At 47.6% G+C, this 14,792-nt stretch overlaps 1 protein-coding gene across 1 annotated transcript in view; it reads right to left on the reverse strand.

Moving 5' to 3' along the window:
• Positions 1-14,163, reverse strand: part of LOC144728300 (transient receptor potential cation channel subfamily V member 5-like) — a 63,915-nt gene extending 49,752 nt beyond the window's left edge. Inside the window, exon 1 of the mRNA XM_078607633.1 lies at positions 13,521-14,163. Within this exon, the coding sequence (XP_078463759.1) occupies positions 13,521-13,630 (110 nt within the window). The 5' untranslated portion in view covers positions 13,631-14,163. The remainder of the gene's footprint in view (positions 1-13,520) is intronic.
• Positions 14,164-14,792: the final 629 nt, after the last annotated feature.

The raw sequence follows: 14,792 nt of genomic DNA on the forward strand, positions 1-14,792 counted from the left end.
ACTCAACGCTGCCCATAGAATCAACGCTGCCCATAGACTCAACACAGCCCATAGACTCAACGCTACCCATAGACTCAACGCGGCCCATAGACTCAACACTGACCATAGACTCAACACTACACATATTCTCAACACTGCCCATAGACTCAACGTGGCCCATAGACTCAACACTGACCATAGACTCAACACTGCACATAGACTCAACACTGCACATCGACTCAACGCGACCCATAGACTCAACACTGCCCATAGACTCAACACTGCACATTGACTCAACACTGCACCATAAATTCAACACTGCACATAGACTCAACGCTGACCATAGACTCAACGCGGCCCATAGACTCAACACTGACCATCGACTCAACACTGCACATAGACTCAACACTGCACATCGACTCAACGCGACCCATAGACTCAACGCTGCCCATAGACTCAACGCTGCCCATAGAATCAACGCTGCCCATAGACTCAACACAGCCCATAGACTCAACGCTACCCATAGACTCAACGCGGCCCATAGACTCAACACTGACCATAGACTCAACACTACACATATTCTCAACACTGCCCATAGACTCAACGTGGCCCATAGACTCAACACTGACCACAGACTCAACACTGCACATAGACTCAACACTGCACATCGACTCAACGCGACCCATAGACTCAACACTGCCCATAGACTCAACACTGCACATTGACTCAACACTGCACCATAAATTCAACACTGCACATAGACTCAACGCTGCCCATAGACTCAACGCTGCCCATAGACTCAACGCTGCCCATAGACTCAAGACAGCCCATAGACTCAACGCTGCCCATAGACTCAACGCGGCCCATAGACTCAACACTGCCCCTAGACTCAACACTGCATATAAACTCAACACTGCCAATAGACTCAACACTGCACATAGACTCAACGCTGCACATAGACTCAACACTGCCGATAGACTCAACACTGCACATAGACTCAACACTGCACATAGACTCAACACTGCACATAGACTCAACACTGCCCATAGACTCAACACTGCACATCGACTAAACGCGACCCATAGACTCAACACTGCCCATAGACTCAACGCGGCCCATAGACTCAACACTGCCCCTAGACTCAACACTGCATATAAACTCAACACTGCCAATAGACTCAACACTGCACATCGACTCAACGCGACCCATAGACTCAACACTGCCCAGAGACTCAACACTGCCCATAGACTCAACACTTCCCATAGACTCAACGCTGCCCATAGACTCAACGCTGCCCATAGAATCAACGCTGCCCATAGACTCAACACAGCCCATAGACTCAACGCTACCCATAGACTCAACGCGGCCCATAGACTCAACACTGACCATAGACTCAACACTACACATATTCTCAACACTGCCCATAGACTCAACGTGGCCCATAGACTCAACACTGACCATAGACTCAACACTGCACATAGACTCAACACTGCACATCGACTCAACGCGACCCATAGACTCAACGCTGCCCATAGAATCAACGCTGCCCATAGACTCAACACAGCCCATAGACTCAACGCTACCTATAGACTCAACGCGGCCCATAGACTCAACACTGACCATAGACTCAACGCGGCCCATAGACTCAACACTGACCATCGACTCAACACTGCACATAGACTCAACACTGCACATCGACTCAACGCGACCCATAGACTCAACACTGCCCATAGACTCAACACTGCACCATAGACTCAACACTGCCCAGAGACTCAACACTGCCCATAGACTCAACACTTCCCATAGACTCAACGCTGCCCATAGACTCAACGCTGCCCATAGAATCAACGCTGCCCATAGACTCAACACAGCCCATAGACTCAACGCTACCCATAGACTCAACGCGGCCCATAGACTCAACACTGACCATAGACTCAACACTACACATATTCTCAACACTGCCCATAGACTCAACGTGGCCCATAGACTCAACACTGACCATAGACTCAACACTGCACATAGACTCAACACTGCACATCGACTCAACGCGACCCATAGACTCAACACTGCCCATAGACTCAACACTGCACATTGACTCAACACTGCACCATAAATTCAACACTGCACATAGACTCAACGCTGACCATAGACTCAACGCGGCCCATAGACTCAACACTGACCATCGACTCAACACTGCACATAGACTCAACACTGCACATCGACTCAACGCGACCCATAGACTCAACGCTGCCCATAGACTCAACGCTGCCCATAGAATCAACGCTGCCCATAGACTCAACACAGCCCATAGACTCAACGCTACCCATAGACTCAACGCGGCCCATAGACTCAACACTGACCATAGACTCAACACTACACATATTCTCAACACTGCCCATAGACTCAACGTGGCCCATAGACTCAACACTGACCACAGACTCAACACTGCACATAGACTCAACACTGCACATCGACTCAACGCGACCCATAGACTCAACACTGCCCATAGACTCAACACTGCACATTGACTCAACACTGCACCATAAATTCAACACTGCACATAGACTCAACGCTGCCCATAGACTCAACGCTGCCCATAGACTCAACGCTGCCCATAGACTCAAGACAGCCCATAGACTCAACGCTGCCCATAGACTCAACGCGGCCCATAGACTCAACACTGCCCCTAGACTCAACACTGCATATAAACTCAACACTGCCAATAGACTCAACACTGCACATAGACTCAACGCTGCACATAGACTCAACACTGCCGATAGACTCAACACTGCACATAGACTCAACACTGCACATAGACTCAACACTGCACATAGACTCAACACTGCCCATAGACTCAACACTGCACATCGACTAAACGCGACCCATAGACTCAACACTGCCCATAGACTCAACACTGCATATAGACTCAACACTGCACCATAAATTCAACACTGCATAAATACTCATCGCTGCCCATAGACTCAATGCGGCCCATAGACTCAATGCTGCCCATAGACTCAACACTGCACATAGACTCAACACTGCACATAGACTCAACACTGCCCATAGACGCAACACTGCACATAGACTCAACACTGCACATAGACTCAACACTTCCCATAGACTCAACACTGCCCATAGACTCAACACTGCCCATAGACTCAACACTGCACATAGACTCAACACTGCCCATAGACACAACACTCCCCATAGACTCAACACTGCACCATAGACTCAACACTGCCCATAGACTCAACACTGCACAATACTCAACACTGCACCATAGACTCAACACTGCCCAGAGACTCAACACTGCCCATAGACTCAACACTGCCCATAGACTCAACGCTGCCCATAGACTCAACGCTGCCCATAGAATCAACGCTGCCCATAGACTCAACACAGCCCATAGACTCAACGCGGCCCATAGACTCAACACTGACCATCGACTCAACACTGCACATAGACTCAACACTGCACATCGACTCAACGCGACCCATAGACTCAACACTGCCCATAGACTCAACACTGCACCATAGACTCAACACTGCCCAGAGACTCAACACTGCCCATAGACTCAACACTTCCCATAGACTCAACGCTGCCCATAGACTCAACGCTGCCCATAGAATCAACGCTGCCCATAGACTCAACACAGCCCATAGACTCAACGCTACCCATAGACTCAACGCGGCCCATAGACTCAACACTGACCATAGACTCAACACTACACATATTCTCAACACTGCCCATAGACTCAACGTGGCCCATAGACTCAACACTGACCATAGACTCAACACTGCACATAGACTCAACACTGCACATCGACTCAACGCGACCCATAGACTCAACGCTGCCCATAGAATCAACGCTGCCCATAGACTCAACACAGCCCATAGACTCAACGCTACCTATAGACTCAACGCGGCCCATAGACTCAACACTGACCATAGACTCAACGCGGCCCATAGACTCAACACTGACCATCGACTCAACACTGCACATAGACTCAACACTGCACATCGACTCAACGCGACCCATAGACTCAACACTGCCCATAGACTCAACACTGCACCATAGACTCAACACTGCCCAGAGACTCAACACTGCCCATAGACTCAACACTTCCCATAGACTCAACGCTGCCCATAGACTCAACGCTGCCCATAGAATCAACGCTGCCCATAGACTCAACACAGCCCATAGACTCAACGCTACCCATAGACTCAACGCGGCCCATAGACTCAACACTGACCATAGACTCAACACTACACATATTCTCAACACTGCCCATAGACTCAACGTGGCCCATAGACTCAACACTGACCATAGACTCAACACTGCACATAGACTCAACACTGCACATCGACTCAACGCGACCCATAGACTCAACACTGCCCATAGACTCAACACTGCACATTGACTCAACACTGCACCATAAATTCAACACTGCACATAGACTCAACGCTGCCCATAGACTCAACGCTGCCCATAGACTAAACGCTGCCCATAGACTCAACACAGCCCATAGACTCAACGCTGCCCATAGACTCAACGCGGCCCATAGACTCAACACTGCCCCTAGACTCAACACTGCATATAAACTCAACACTGCCAATAGACTCAACACTGCACATAGACTCAACGCTGCACATAGACTCAACACTGCCGATAGACTCAACACTGCACATAGACTCAACACTGCACATAGACTCAACACTGCACATAGACTCAACACTGCCCATAGACTCAACACTGCACATCGACTAAACGCGACCCATAGACTCAACACTGCCCATAGACTCCACACTGCACCATAGACTCAACACTGCCCAGAGACTCAACACTGCCCATAGACTCAACACTTCCCATAGACTCAACGCTGCCCATAGACTCAACGCTGCCCATAGAATCAACGCTGCCCATAGACTCAACACAGCCCATAGACTCAACGCTACCCATAGACTCAACGCGGCCCATAGACTCAACACTGACCATAGACTCAACACTACACATATTCTCAACACTGCCCATAGACTCAACGTGGCCCATAGACTCAACACTGACCATAGACTCAACACTGCACATAGACTCAACACTGCACATCGACTCAACGCGACCCATAGACTCAACGCTGCCCATAGAATCAACGCTGCCCATAGACTCAACACAGCCCATAGACTCAACGCTACCTATAGACTCAACGCGGCCCATAGACTCAACACTGACCATAGACTCAACGCGGCCCATAGACTCAACACTGACCATCGACTCAACACTGCACATAGACTCAACACTGCACATCGACTCAACGCGACCCATAGACTCAACACTGCCCATAGACTCAACACTGCACCATAGACTCAACACTGCCCAGAGACTCAACACTGCCCATAGACTCAACACTTCCCATAGACTCAACGCTGCCCATAGACTCAACGCTGCCCATAGAATCAACGCTGCCCATAGACTCAACACAGCCCATAGACTCAACGCTACCCATAGACTCAACGCGGCCCATAGACTCAACACTGACCATAGACTCAACACTACACATATTCTCAACACTGCCCATAGACTCAACGTGGCCCATAGACTCAACACTGACCATAGACTCAACACTGCACATAGACTCAACACTGCACATCGACTCAACGCGACCCATAGACTCAACACTGCCCATAGACTCAACACTGCACATTGACTCAACACTGCACCATAAATTCAACACTGCACATAGACTCAACGCTGCCCATAGACTCAACGCTGCCCATAGACTAAACGCTGCCCATAGACTCAACACAGCCCATAGACTCAACGCTGCCCATAGACTCAACGCGGCCCATAGACTCAACACTGCCCCTAGACTCAACACTGCATATAAACTCAACACTGCCAATAGACTCAACACTGCACATAGACTCAACGCTGCACATAGACTCAACACTGCCGATAGACTCAACACTGCACATAGACTCAACACTGCACATAGACTCAACACTGCACATAGACTCAACACTGCCCATAGACTCAACACTGCACATCGACTAAACGCGACCCATAGACTCAACACTGCCCATTGACTCAACACTGCATATAGACTCAACACTGCACCATAAATTCAACACTGCATAAATACTCATCGCTGCCCATAGACTCAATGCTGCCCATAGACTCAATGCTGCCCATAGACTCAACACTGCACATAGACTCAACACTGCACATAGACTCAACACTGCCCATAGACGCAACACTGCACATAGACTCAACACTGCACATAGACTCAACACTTCCCATAGACTCAACACTGCCCATAGACTCAACACTGCCCATAGACTCAACACTGCACATAGACTCAACACTGCCCATAGACACAACACTCCCCATAGACTCAACACTGCACCATAGACTCAACACTGCCCATAGACTCAACACTGCACAATACTCAACACTGCACCATAGACTCAACACTGCCCAGAGACTCAACACTGCCCATAGACTCAACACTGCCCATAGACTCAACGCTGCCCATAGACTCAACGCTGCCCATAGAATCAACGCTGCCCATAGACTCAACACAGCCCATAGACTCAACGCTACCTATAGACTCAACGCGGCCCATAGACTCAACACTGACCATAGACTCAACGCGGCCCATAGACTCAACACTGACCATCGACTCAACACTGCACATAGACTCAACACTGCACATCGACTCAACGCGACCCATAGACTCAACACTGCCCATAGACTCAACACTGCACCATAGACTCAACACTGCCCAGAGACTCAACACTGCCCATAGACTCAACACTGCCCATAGACTCAACGCTGCCCATAGATTCAACGCTGCCCATAGAATCAACGCTACCCATAGACTCAACACAGCCCATAGACTCAACGCTAACCCATAGACTCAACGCGGCCCATAGACTCAACACTGACCATAGACTCAACACTACACATATTCTCAACACTGCCCATAGACTCAACGTGGCCCATAGACTCAACACTGCACATTGACTCAACACTGCACCATAAATTCAGGAGGATTACCACCCGAGGGAGACGGAACGGTGAACTCAGATCGTGTGCAGGCTGCTGGGTAGATTTTATGGAATCGCACAATTGAGAGAGTGGGGGCGGCAGCTTGGGGGGGAGCTTAATTCAGCAGTGGATTGACCATGGCTGATGAAAATACAGCAACCAGGAATACCTCGATTTACGAGGTAGATGCGTTCCTGGAGCTTCGTTCGTATATCGAAACGTCGTATATTAAACAACTTATCACATAGGACTATGCGGGTGCGTTCTCAGCCTTCGTAATTTCATTTCATACTATAAATACTTCGTAAGTTACTATTCATATATTTCAATAGCTAATTTATACTTAGAATAATATATGTTATACTGTACAGTATTAAAATAAACAAAACTGATATAAAAAAATAAACAATTGTATTCTTAATTGTATAGTATGTACTGTAGATTGACGAATTTCTTTATTATTCATGTAAGTATTATTTATTATTACATTTATTTTTGGCTTTCTATGTAAGATAACGGTTTAAAAATCAAAAGTTCGTTCTACCGAAACTTCGTTGATCGAATATACCTTGCGCATATCGAATATATTGTACGCATATTGAATATACTGTACACATATCGAGGTGTTTATGGCTGTATACGAAAATAAGTCACCGCGTTCATGGCTTAGTCGCTTGCCACGGTTCCCTTCCATGTGACGACTGCTGCTGCTACTGCTACAGCTGCTGCTTCTGCTCCTGCTGCATCTGCTGCTCCTGCTGCAGCAGCAGCTACTTCTGCTGCTACTGCCACGCGCAGCACGCTGCAGACCCTGGTGCGTCTGCACCTCGGGGTCGGCGACCTGCGGCTCCAGAGACGTATGCGGTGGCTCTCTAAGGACTGTAGTGGCAGCTCTTGAAATTCCCCAACAAATGTCTCTTCTTGTCATTTTGGTTGCCGTTGACCCCTGACCATGGAAATCCAGTTTACCACGGGAGTCCAGTTTATCACGGAAGTCCACTTCACTATGGAAGTGCAGTTCCCCATGGAAGTCCAGTTTACCATGGGAGTCCAGTTTACCATGGAAGTGCAGGCGAGGCACAGCGGCACTTTTGTGGTTCTCCTTCGCGGCAGGCGTTTCCACAGCGATGCAAGATCGCGCAGCCGAGTCTCAGAATCAGAATGTTTAATTTAGACCGCGGGAAGGAGGAATCTGATGAGCCGTGAAGCTCTTTCTTTCCACAGATGACCAGTAGGGGCATGGGGTCAGCAAGTTCTGCCTAGACCCGCGTGGGGTGTCCAGCGGCAGGATCTTCGTGTGGCGGCACACATTTGTATTGGTGTCAAATCGACGAGTGCGTGTGCTCGAGTGTTTGTGATTAAACAGAGGCTGGATTTGCCGCACGACTCCGCGGCTCACGGCATAACACGGCGCTGTCACGTTTCGCGTATAGGTACGCGAAGCGACGATGTGGGTACGTACGTTGAACTTCTTTCACACCACCGGGCATAGCCAACCGTTGGTAATCGGAGGTGTGTGGGAAGGACGAAAAACTAAGATAAGAGTATTAGATTTTAAAGTGCATAGCTTCAGCGGCTGTTTAGCCAACATCATTCCGGGGCAATGCGCTTCTGCTGCTGCCGTGTTCACACATACACACTCATGGCTGCGTGGGGTTTATCTTCAAGATGCTCACCACGAAACATGTTTAGACTTATTCTTTGGGTCTTTCGGTAAAGTCACGTAGATAGAGTAAGAGAAGATAAAAATGAAAACGACGACGTTTTGATTACAACACAAGCGATCGTCATCAGGAGGCAAAAAAAGAGGGGGGAAACAGCTGAGGCAGACTGTTTTAAAGGTTTAAAATGTGTGTAGCCCAAGGGTCATCAACGAAGTGGGAGGGGCTAGTGATGTTAATGTGAAAAATTAGCATGTTAATGTGAGAGATTAGCGTGTTAATGTGAGAGATTAGCGTGTTAATGTGAGAGATTAGCATGTTAATGTGAAAGATTAGCGTGTTAATGTGAGAGATTAGCGTGTTAATGTGAGAGATTAGCATGTTAATGTGAGAGATGAGCGTGTTAATGTGAGAAATTAGCGTGTTAATGTGAGAGATTAGCATGTTAATGTGAGAGATGAGCGTGTTAATGTGAGAGATTAGCGTGTTAATGTGAGAGATTAGCGTGTTAATGTGAGAGATTAGCGTGTTAATGTGAAAAATTATCATGTTAATGTGAGAGATTAGCGTGTTAATGTGAGAGATTAGCGTGTTAATGTGAGAGATTAGCATGTTAATGTGAGAGATGAGCATGTTAATGTGAGAGATTAGCATGTTAATGTGAGAGATGAGCGTGCTAATGTGAGAGATGAGCGTGTTAATGTGAGAGATTAGCGTGTTAATGTGAGAGATTAGCGTGTTAATGTGAGAGGTTAACATGTTAATGTGAGAGATGAGCGTGTTAATGTGAGAGGTTAGCATGTTAATGTGAGAGATTAGCGTGTTAATGTGAGAGATGAGCATGTTAATGTGAGAGATTAGCATGTTAACATGAGAGATTAGCGTGTTCATGTGAGAGATTAGCGTGTTAATGTGAGAGATTAGCGGTTCATGTGAGATATTAGCGTGTTAATGTGAGAGATTAGCGTGTTAATGTGAGAGATTAGCGTGTTAATGTGAGAGATTAGCATGTTAATGTGAGAGATGAGCGTGTTATTGTGAGAGATGAGCGTGTTATTGTGAGAAATTAGCGTGTTAATGTGAGAGATTAGCGTGTTAATGTGAGAGATGAGCGTGTTAATGTGAGAGATTAGCGTGTTAATGTGAGAGATTAGCATGTTAATGTTAGAGATTAGCAGGTTAATGTGAGAGATGAGCGTGTTAATGTGAGAGATTAGCATGTTAATGTGAGAGATTAGCATGTTAATGTGAGAAATTAGCATGCTAATGTGAGAGATTAGCATGTTAATGTGAGAGATTAGCATGTTAATGTGAGAGATTAGCATGTTAATGTGAGAGATTAGCGTGTTAATGTGAGAGATTAGCGTGTTAATGTGAGAGATTAGCGTGTTAATGTGAGAGGTTAGCGTGTTAATGTGAGAGGTTAGCATGTTAATGTGAGAGATTAGCGTGTTAATTTGAGAGATTAGCGTGTTAATGTGAGAGATTAGCATGTTAATGTGAGAGATTAGCGTGTTAATGTGAGAGATTAGCGTGTTAATGTGAGAGATTAGCGGTTCATGTGAGATATTAGTGTGTTAATGTGAGAGATTAGCGTGTTAATGTGAGAGATTAGCGTGTTAATGTGAGAGATTAGCATGTTAATGTGAGAGATGAGCGTGTTAATGTGAGAGATTAGCGTGTTAATGTGAGAGATTAGCGTGTTAATGTGAGAGATTAGCGTGTTAATGTGAGAGATTAGCGTGTTAATGTGAGAGATTAGCATGTTAATGTGAGAGATTAGCGTGTTAATGTGAGAGATTAGCGTGTTAATGTGAGAGATTAGCCATTCATGTGAGATATTAGCGTGTTAATGTGAGAGATTAGCGTGTTAATGTGAGAGATTCGCGTGTTAATGTGAGAGATTAGCGTGTTAATGTGAGAGATTAGCATGTTAATGTGAGAGATGAGCGTGTTAATGTGAGAGATTAGCATGTTAATGTGAGAGATGAGCGTGTTAATGTGAGAAATTAGCGTGTTAATGTGAGAGATTAGCATGTTAATGTGAGAGATGAGCGTGTTAATGTGAGAGATTAGCGTGTTAATGTGAGAGATTAGCATGTTAATGTGAGAGATGAGCGTGTTAATGTGAGAGATTAGCATGTTAATGTGAGAGATTAGCATGTTAATGTGAGAAATTAGCATGCTAATGTGAGAGATTAGCGTGTTAATGTGAGAGATTAGCGTGTTAATGTGAGAGATTAGCCATTCATGTGAGATATTAGCGTGTTAATTTGAGAGATTAGCGTGTTAATGTGAGAGATTAGCGTGTTAATGTGAGAGATTAGCGTGTTAATGTGAGAGATTAGCATGTTAATGTGAGAGATGAGCGTGTTAATGTGCGAGATTAGCATGTTAATGTGAGAGATTATCGTGTTAATGTGAGAGATTAGCGTGTTAATGTGAGAGATTAGCGTGTTAATGTGAGAGATTAGCGTGTTAATGTGAGAGGTTAGCGTGTTAATGTGAGAGGTTAGCATGTTAATGTGAGAGATTAGTGTGTTAATGTGAGAGATTAGCGTGTTAATGTGAGAGATTAGCATGTTAATGTGAGAGATTAGCGTGTTAATGTGAGAGATTAGCGGTTCATGTGAGATATTAGCGTGTTAATGTGAGAGATTAGCGTGTTAATGTGAGAGATTAGCGTGTTAATGTGAGAGATTAGCGTGTTAATGCGAGAGATTGGCGTGTTAATGTGAGAGATTAGCGTGTTAATGTGAGAGATTAGCATGTTAATGTGAGAGATTAGCGTGTTAATGTGAGAGATTAGCGTGTTGATGTGAGAGATTAGCAGTTCATGTGAGATATTAGCGTGTTAATGTGAGAGATTAGCGTGTTAATGTGAGAGATTAGCGTGTTAATGTGAGAGATTAGCGTGTTAATGTGAGAGATTAGCATGTTAATGTGAGAGATGAGCGTGTTAATGTGAGAGATTAGCATGTTAATGTGAGAGATGAGCGTGTTAATGTGAGAGATTAGCGTGTTAATGTGAGATTAGCGTGTTAATGTGAGAGATTAGCGTGTTAATGTGAGAGGTTAGCGTGTTAATGTGAGAGATGCGCGTGTTAATGTGAGAGGTTAGCATGTTAATGTGAGAGATTAGCATGTTAATGTGAGAGATTCGCGTGTTAATGCGAGAGATTAGCATGTTAATGTGAGAGATTAGCGTGTTAATGTGAGAGATTAGCGTGTTAATGTGAGAGATTAGCATGTTAATGTGAGAGATTAGCGTGTTAATGTGAGAGGTTAGCATGTTAATGTGAGAGATGAGCGTGTTAATGTGAGAGATTAGCGTGTTAATGTGAGAGATTAGTGTATTAATGTGAGAGATGAGCGTGTTAATGTGAGAGATTAGCGTGTTAATTTGAGAGATGAGCGTGTTAATGTGAGAGATTAGCGTGTTAATGTGAGAGATTAGCGTGTTAATGTGAGAAGTTAGCATGTTAATGTGAGAGATTAGCGTGTTAATGTGAGAGATTAGCGTGTTAATGTGAGAGATGAGCGTGTTAATGTGAGAGATTAGAATGTTAATGTGAGAGATTAGCGTGTTAATGTGAGAAATTAGCATGTTAATGTGAGAGATGAGCGTGTTAATGTGAGAGATGAGCGTTTTACTGTGAGAGATTAGCGTGTTAATGTGAGAGATGAGCGTGTTAATGTGAAAGATGAGCGTGTTAATGGGAGATCGCAGAGCAGCAACGTCGAGCTCGGCGAGCGAGGTGCTGTGTTAGTGTGGGAAAAGTAACCCGTGAATGTAAAATCAAAGACCATAGAGACTTGGAGAGAGATAGAGACACGGAGAGAGGTGGGGGAGAGGTAGCGACACAGAGAGAGACACCGAGACAAAAGTGGAGACACGGAGACCTGGCTAGAGATTGAACACAAAGAGATCATCATCATCATCACCATCAGCCGTCGCCACCTATCACACGACTCACGGCGACTCCGGTGACGAGGGCGGCCTCAGACAGCGACGTCGTCTTCAGACTCCGCCCGTGGTTACATTGAGCTCCAGATACATCGACGTCGATTCGTTGTGACTGTGCTTGGGTGCTGCGCATGCTGTGTGTGATGTGCGTGCTGTGTGTGTGCTGTGGGTGCTGTGTGTGTGCTGTGTGTGCTGCGTGTGCTGCGTGTGATGCGTGTGATGTGTGCACTTCGTGTGCTGCGCATGCTGCGTGTGATGTGCGTGCTGTGTGTGCTGTGTGTGTGCTGCGTGTGTGCTGTGTGTGTGCTGCGCATGCTGCGTGTGCTGCGTGTGTGCTGTGTGTCTGCTGCGCATGCTGCGTGTGCTGCGTGTGTGCTGCGTGTGATGTGCGTGCTGCACGTGCTGCACGTGCTCTGTGTACTGTGTGTATGCTGTGTGTGATGTGTGCTGTGTGTGATATGTGTGTGCTGTGTGTCATGTGTGTGCTGTGTGTGATGTGTGTGTGCTGTGTGTGCTGCGTGTGTGCTGCGTGTGTGCTGCGTGTGCGCTGTGTGTTGTGTGTGCTGTGTGTGTGCTGTGTGTGCTGTGTGTGTATTGCGTGTGTGCTGCGTGTGTGCTGCGTGTGCGCTGCGTGTGCTGCGTGTGTGCTGTGTGTGCTATGTGCTGTATGTGTGCTGTGTGTGTGCTGTGTGTGTGCTGTGTGTGTGCTGTGTGCTGCGTGTGTGCTGCGTGTGTGCTGTGTGTGCTGTGTGCGGTGTGTGTGCTGTGTTGTGCGGTGTGTGTGCTGTGTGTGTGCTGCGTGTGTGCTGCGTGTGCTGTGCGTGCTGTACGTTGCTGCTCCGAGCCGTACGCGCTGCGTCACTCACCAGCTCTCTTCGGATTGCTTCATGCTGACCGCGTACTCCACGCTGCGATGGCGCAGGCGGTGAAATAAGCTCTGGAGGTTGTTGCTGCCCATAGCCAGCAGTGTGCTCATCTGGAACCTCGCCGTGCTGCCGCGGTTTGTCGCTCCTCACGCGGACGGAGCAGGACCCGTCCGAGGTGTGTTTCAGTAAATAATAATAATAAAACGACGATCGCCCGCAACACGTGTGACACCGATGGGTCAGCGGAACCGAGGGACCCGCCACGAAGTCAACTCTCAGGCGGGTCGAGTGTTGCGTCTCTTTAAAACACACACAGGAACACCCCTCTCAGCGGAACGGTTAAAAGTCTCGGGAGAACTCAGCACGAGGCGCGTCCCGCTGGTTCTGCGATGCCGCGGTGTCCAAGCGACACCGCCGAACGCGAATTCTCTCGTCGCTGCGCACGGGGCCGAGAAGTGCGTCTCGCCTATACACTCGGCTCGGGTAGGAGGGCGCTCCGGTGCAAGGTGCACGAGAGGAGCGCGAAGCCGAGTCGGTCGCTCCAGGTCACGAGCATCGGTAGCCCGCAGGAGAAGAACCCAAAAAAACCAAAAAATTAGAGCGGTGACGGAGCGGCCGCAGCCGACGGACGGAGCGGCAGGCGGAGTTGTGTGGGGCGGGTTACTGGGCCGCGAGGGCAGTAGAGGCGGCACTGTCCCACGTGGGTGTGTGTCACTGTGGGTGTCGCTGTGGGTGTCACTGTGTGTGTCGCTGTGGGTGTCACTGTGGGTGTTGCTGTGGGTGTCGCTGTGGGTGTCATTGTGGGTGGGTGTCGCTGTGTGTGTCACTGTGGGTGTCGCTGTGGGTGTCACTGTTGGTGGGTGTCGCTGTGTGTGTCATTGTGGGTGTCACTGTGAGTGTCACTGTGGGTGGGTGTCACTGTGTGTCTCACTGTGGGTGTCGCTGTTGGTGTCTCTGTGTGTCACTGTGTCACTGTGTGTGTGTGTCACTGTGTGTGTCACTGTGAGTGTCACTGTGGGTGGGTGTCACTGTGGGTGGGTGTCACTGTGGGTGTCTCTGTGTGTGTCACTGTGAGTGTCACTGTGGGTGTCGCTGTGGGTGTCGCTGTGGGTGTCACTGTGTGTGTGTCACTGTGAGTGTCACTGTGGGTGTCGCTGTGGGTGTCACTGTGGGTGTCACTGTGGGTGGGTGTCGCTGTGGGTGTCACTGTGGGTGTCACTGTGAGTGGGTGTCACTGTGGGTGTCACTGTGGGTGTCACTGTGAGTGGGTGT

This window comes from Lampetra planeri, chromosome 28, assembly GCF_965212315.1.
Source record: "Lampetra planeri chromosome 28, kcLamPlan1.2.h2, whole genome shotgun sequence".
NCBI lineage: Eukaryota > Metazoa > Chordata > Hyperoartia > Petromyzontiformes > Petromyzontidae > Lampetra > Lampetra planeri.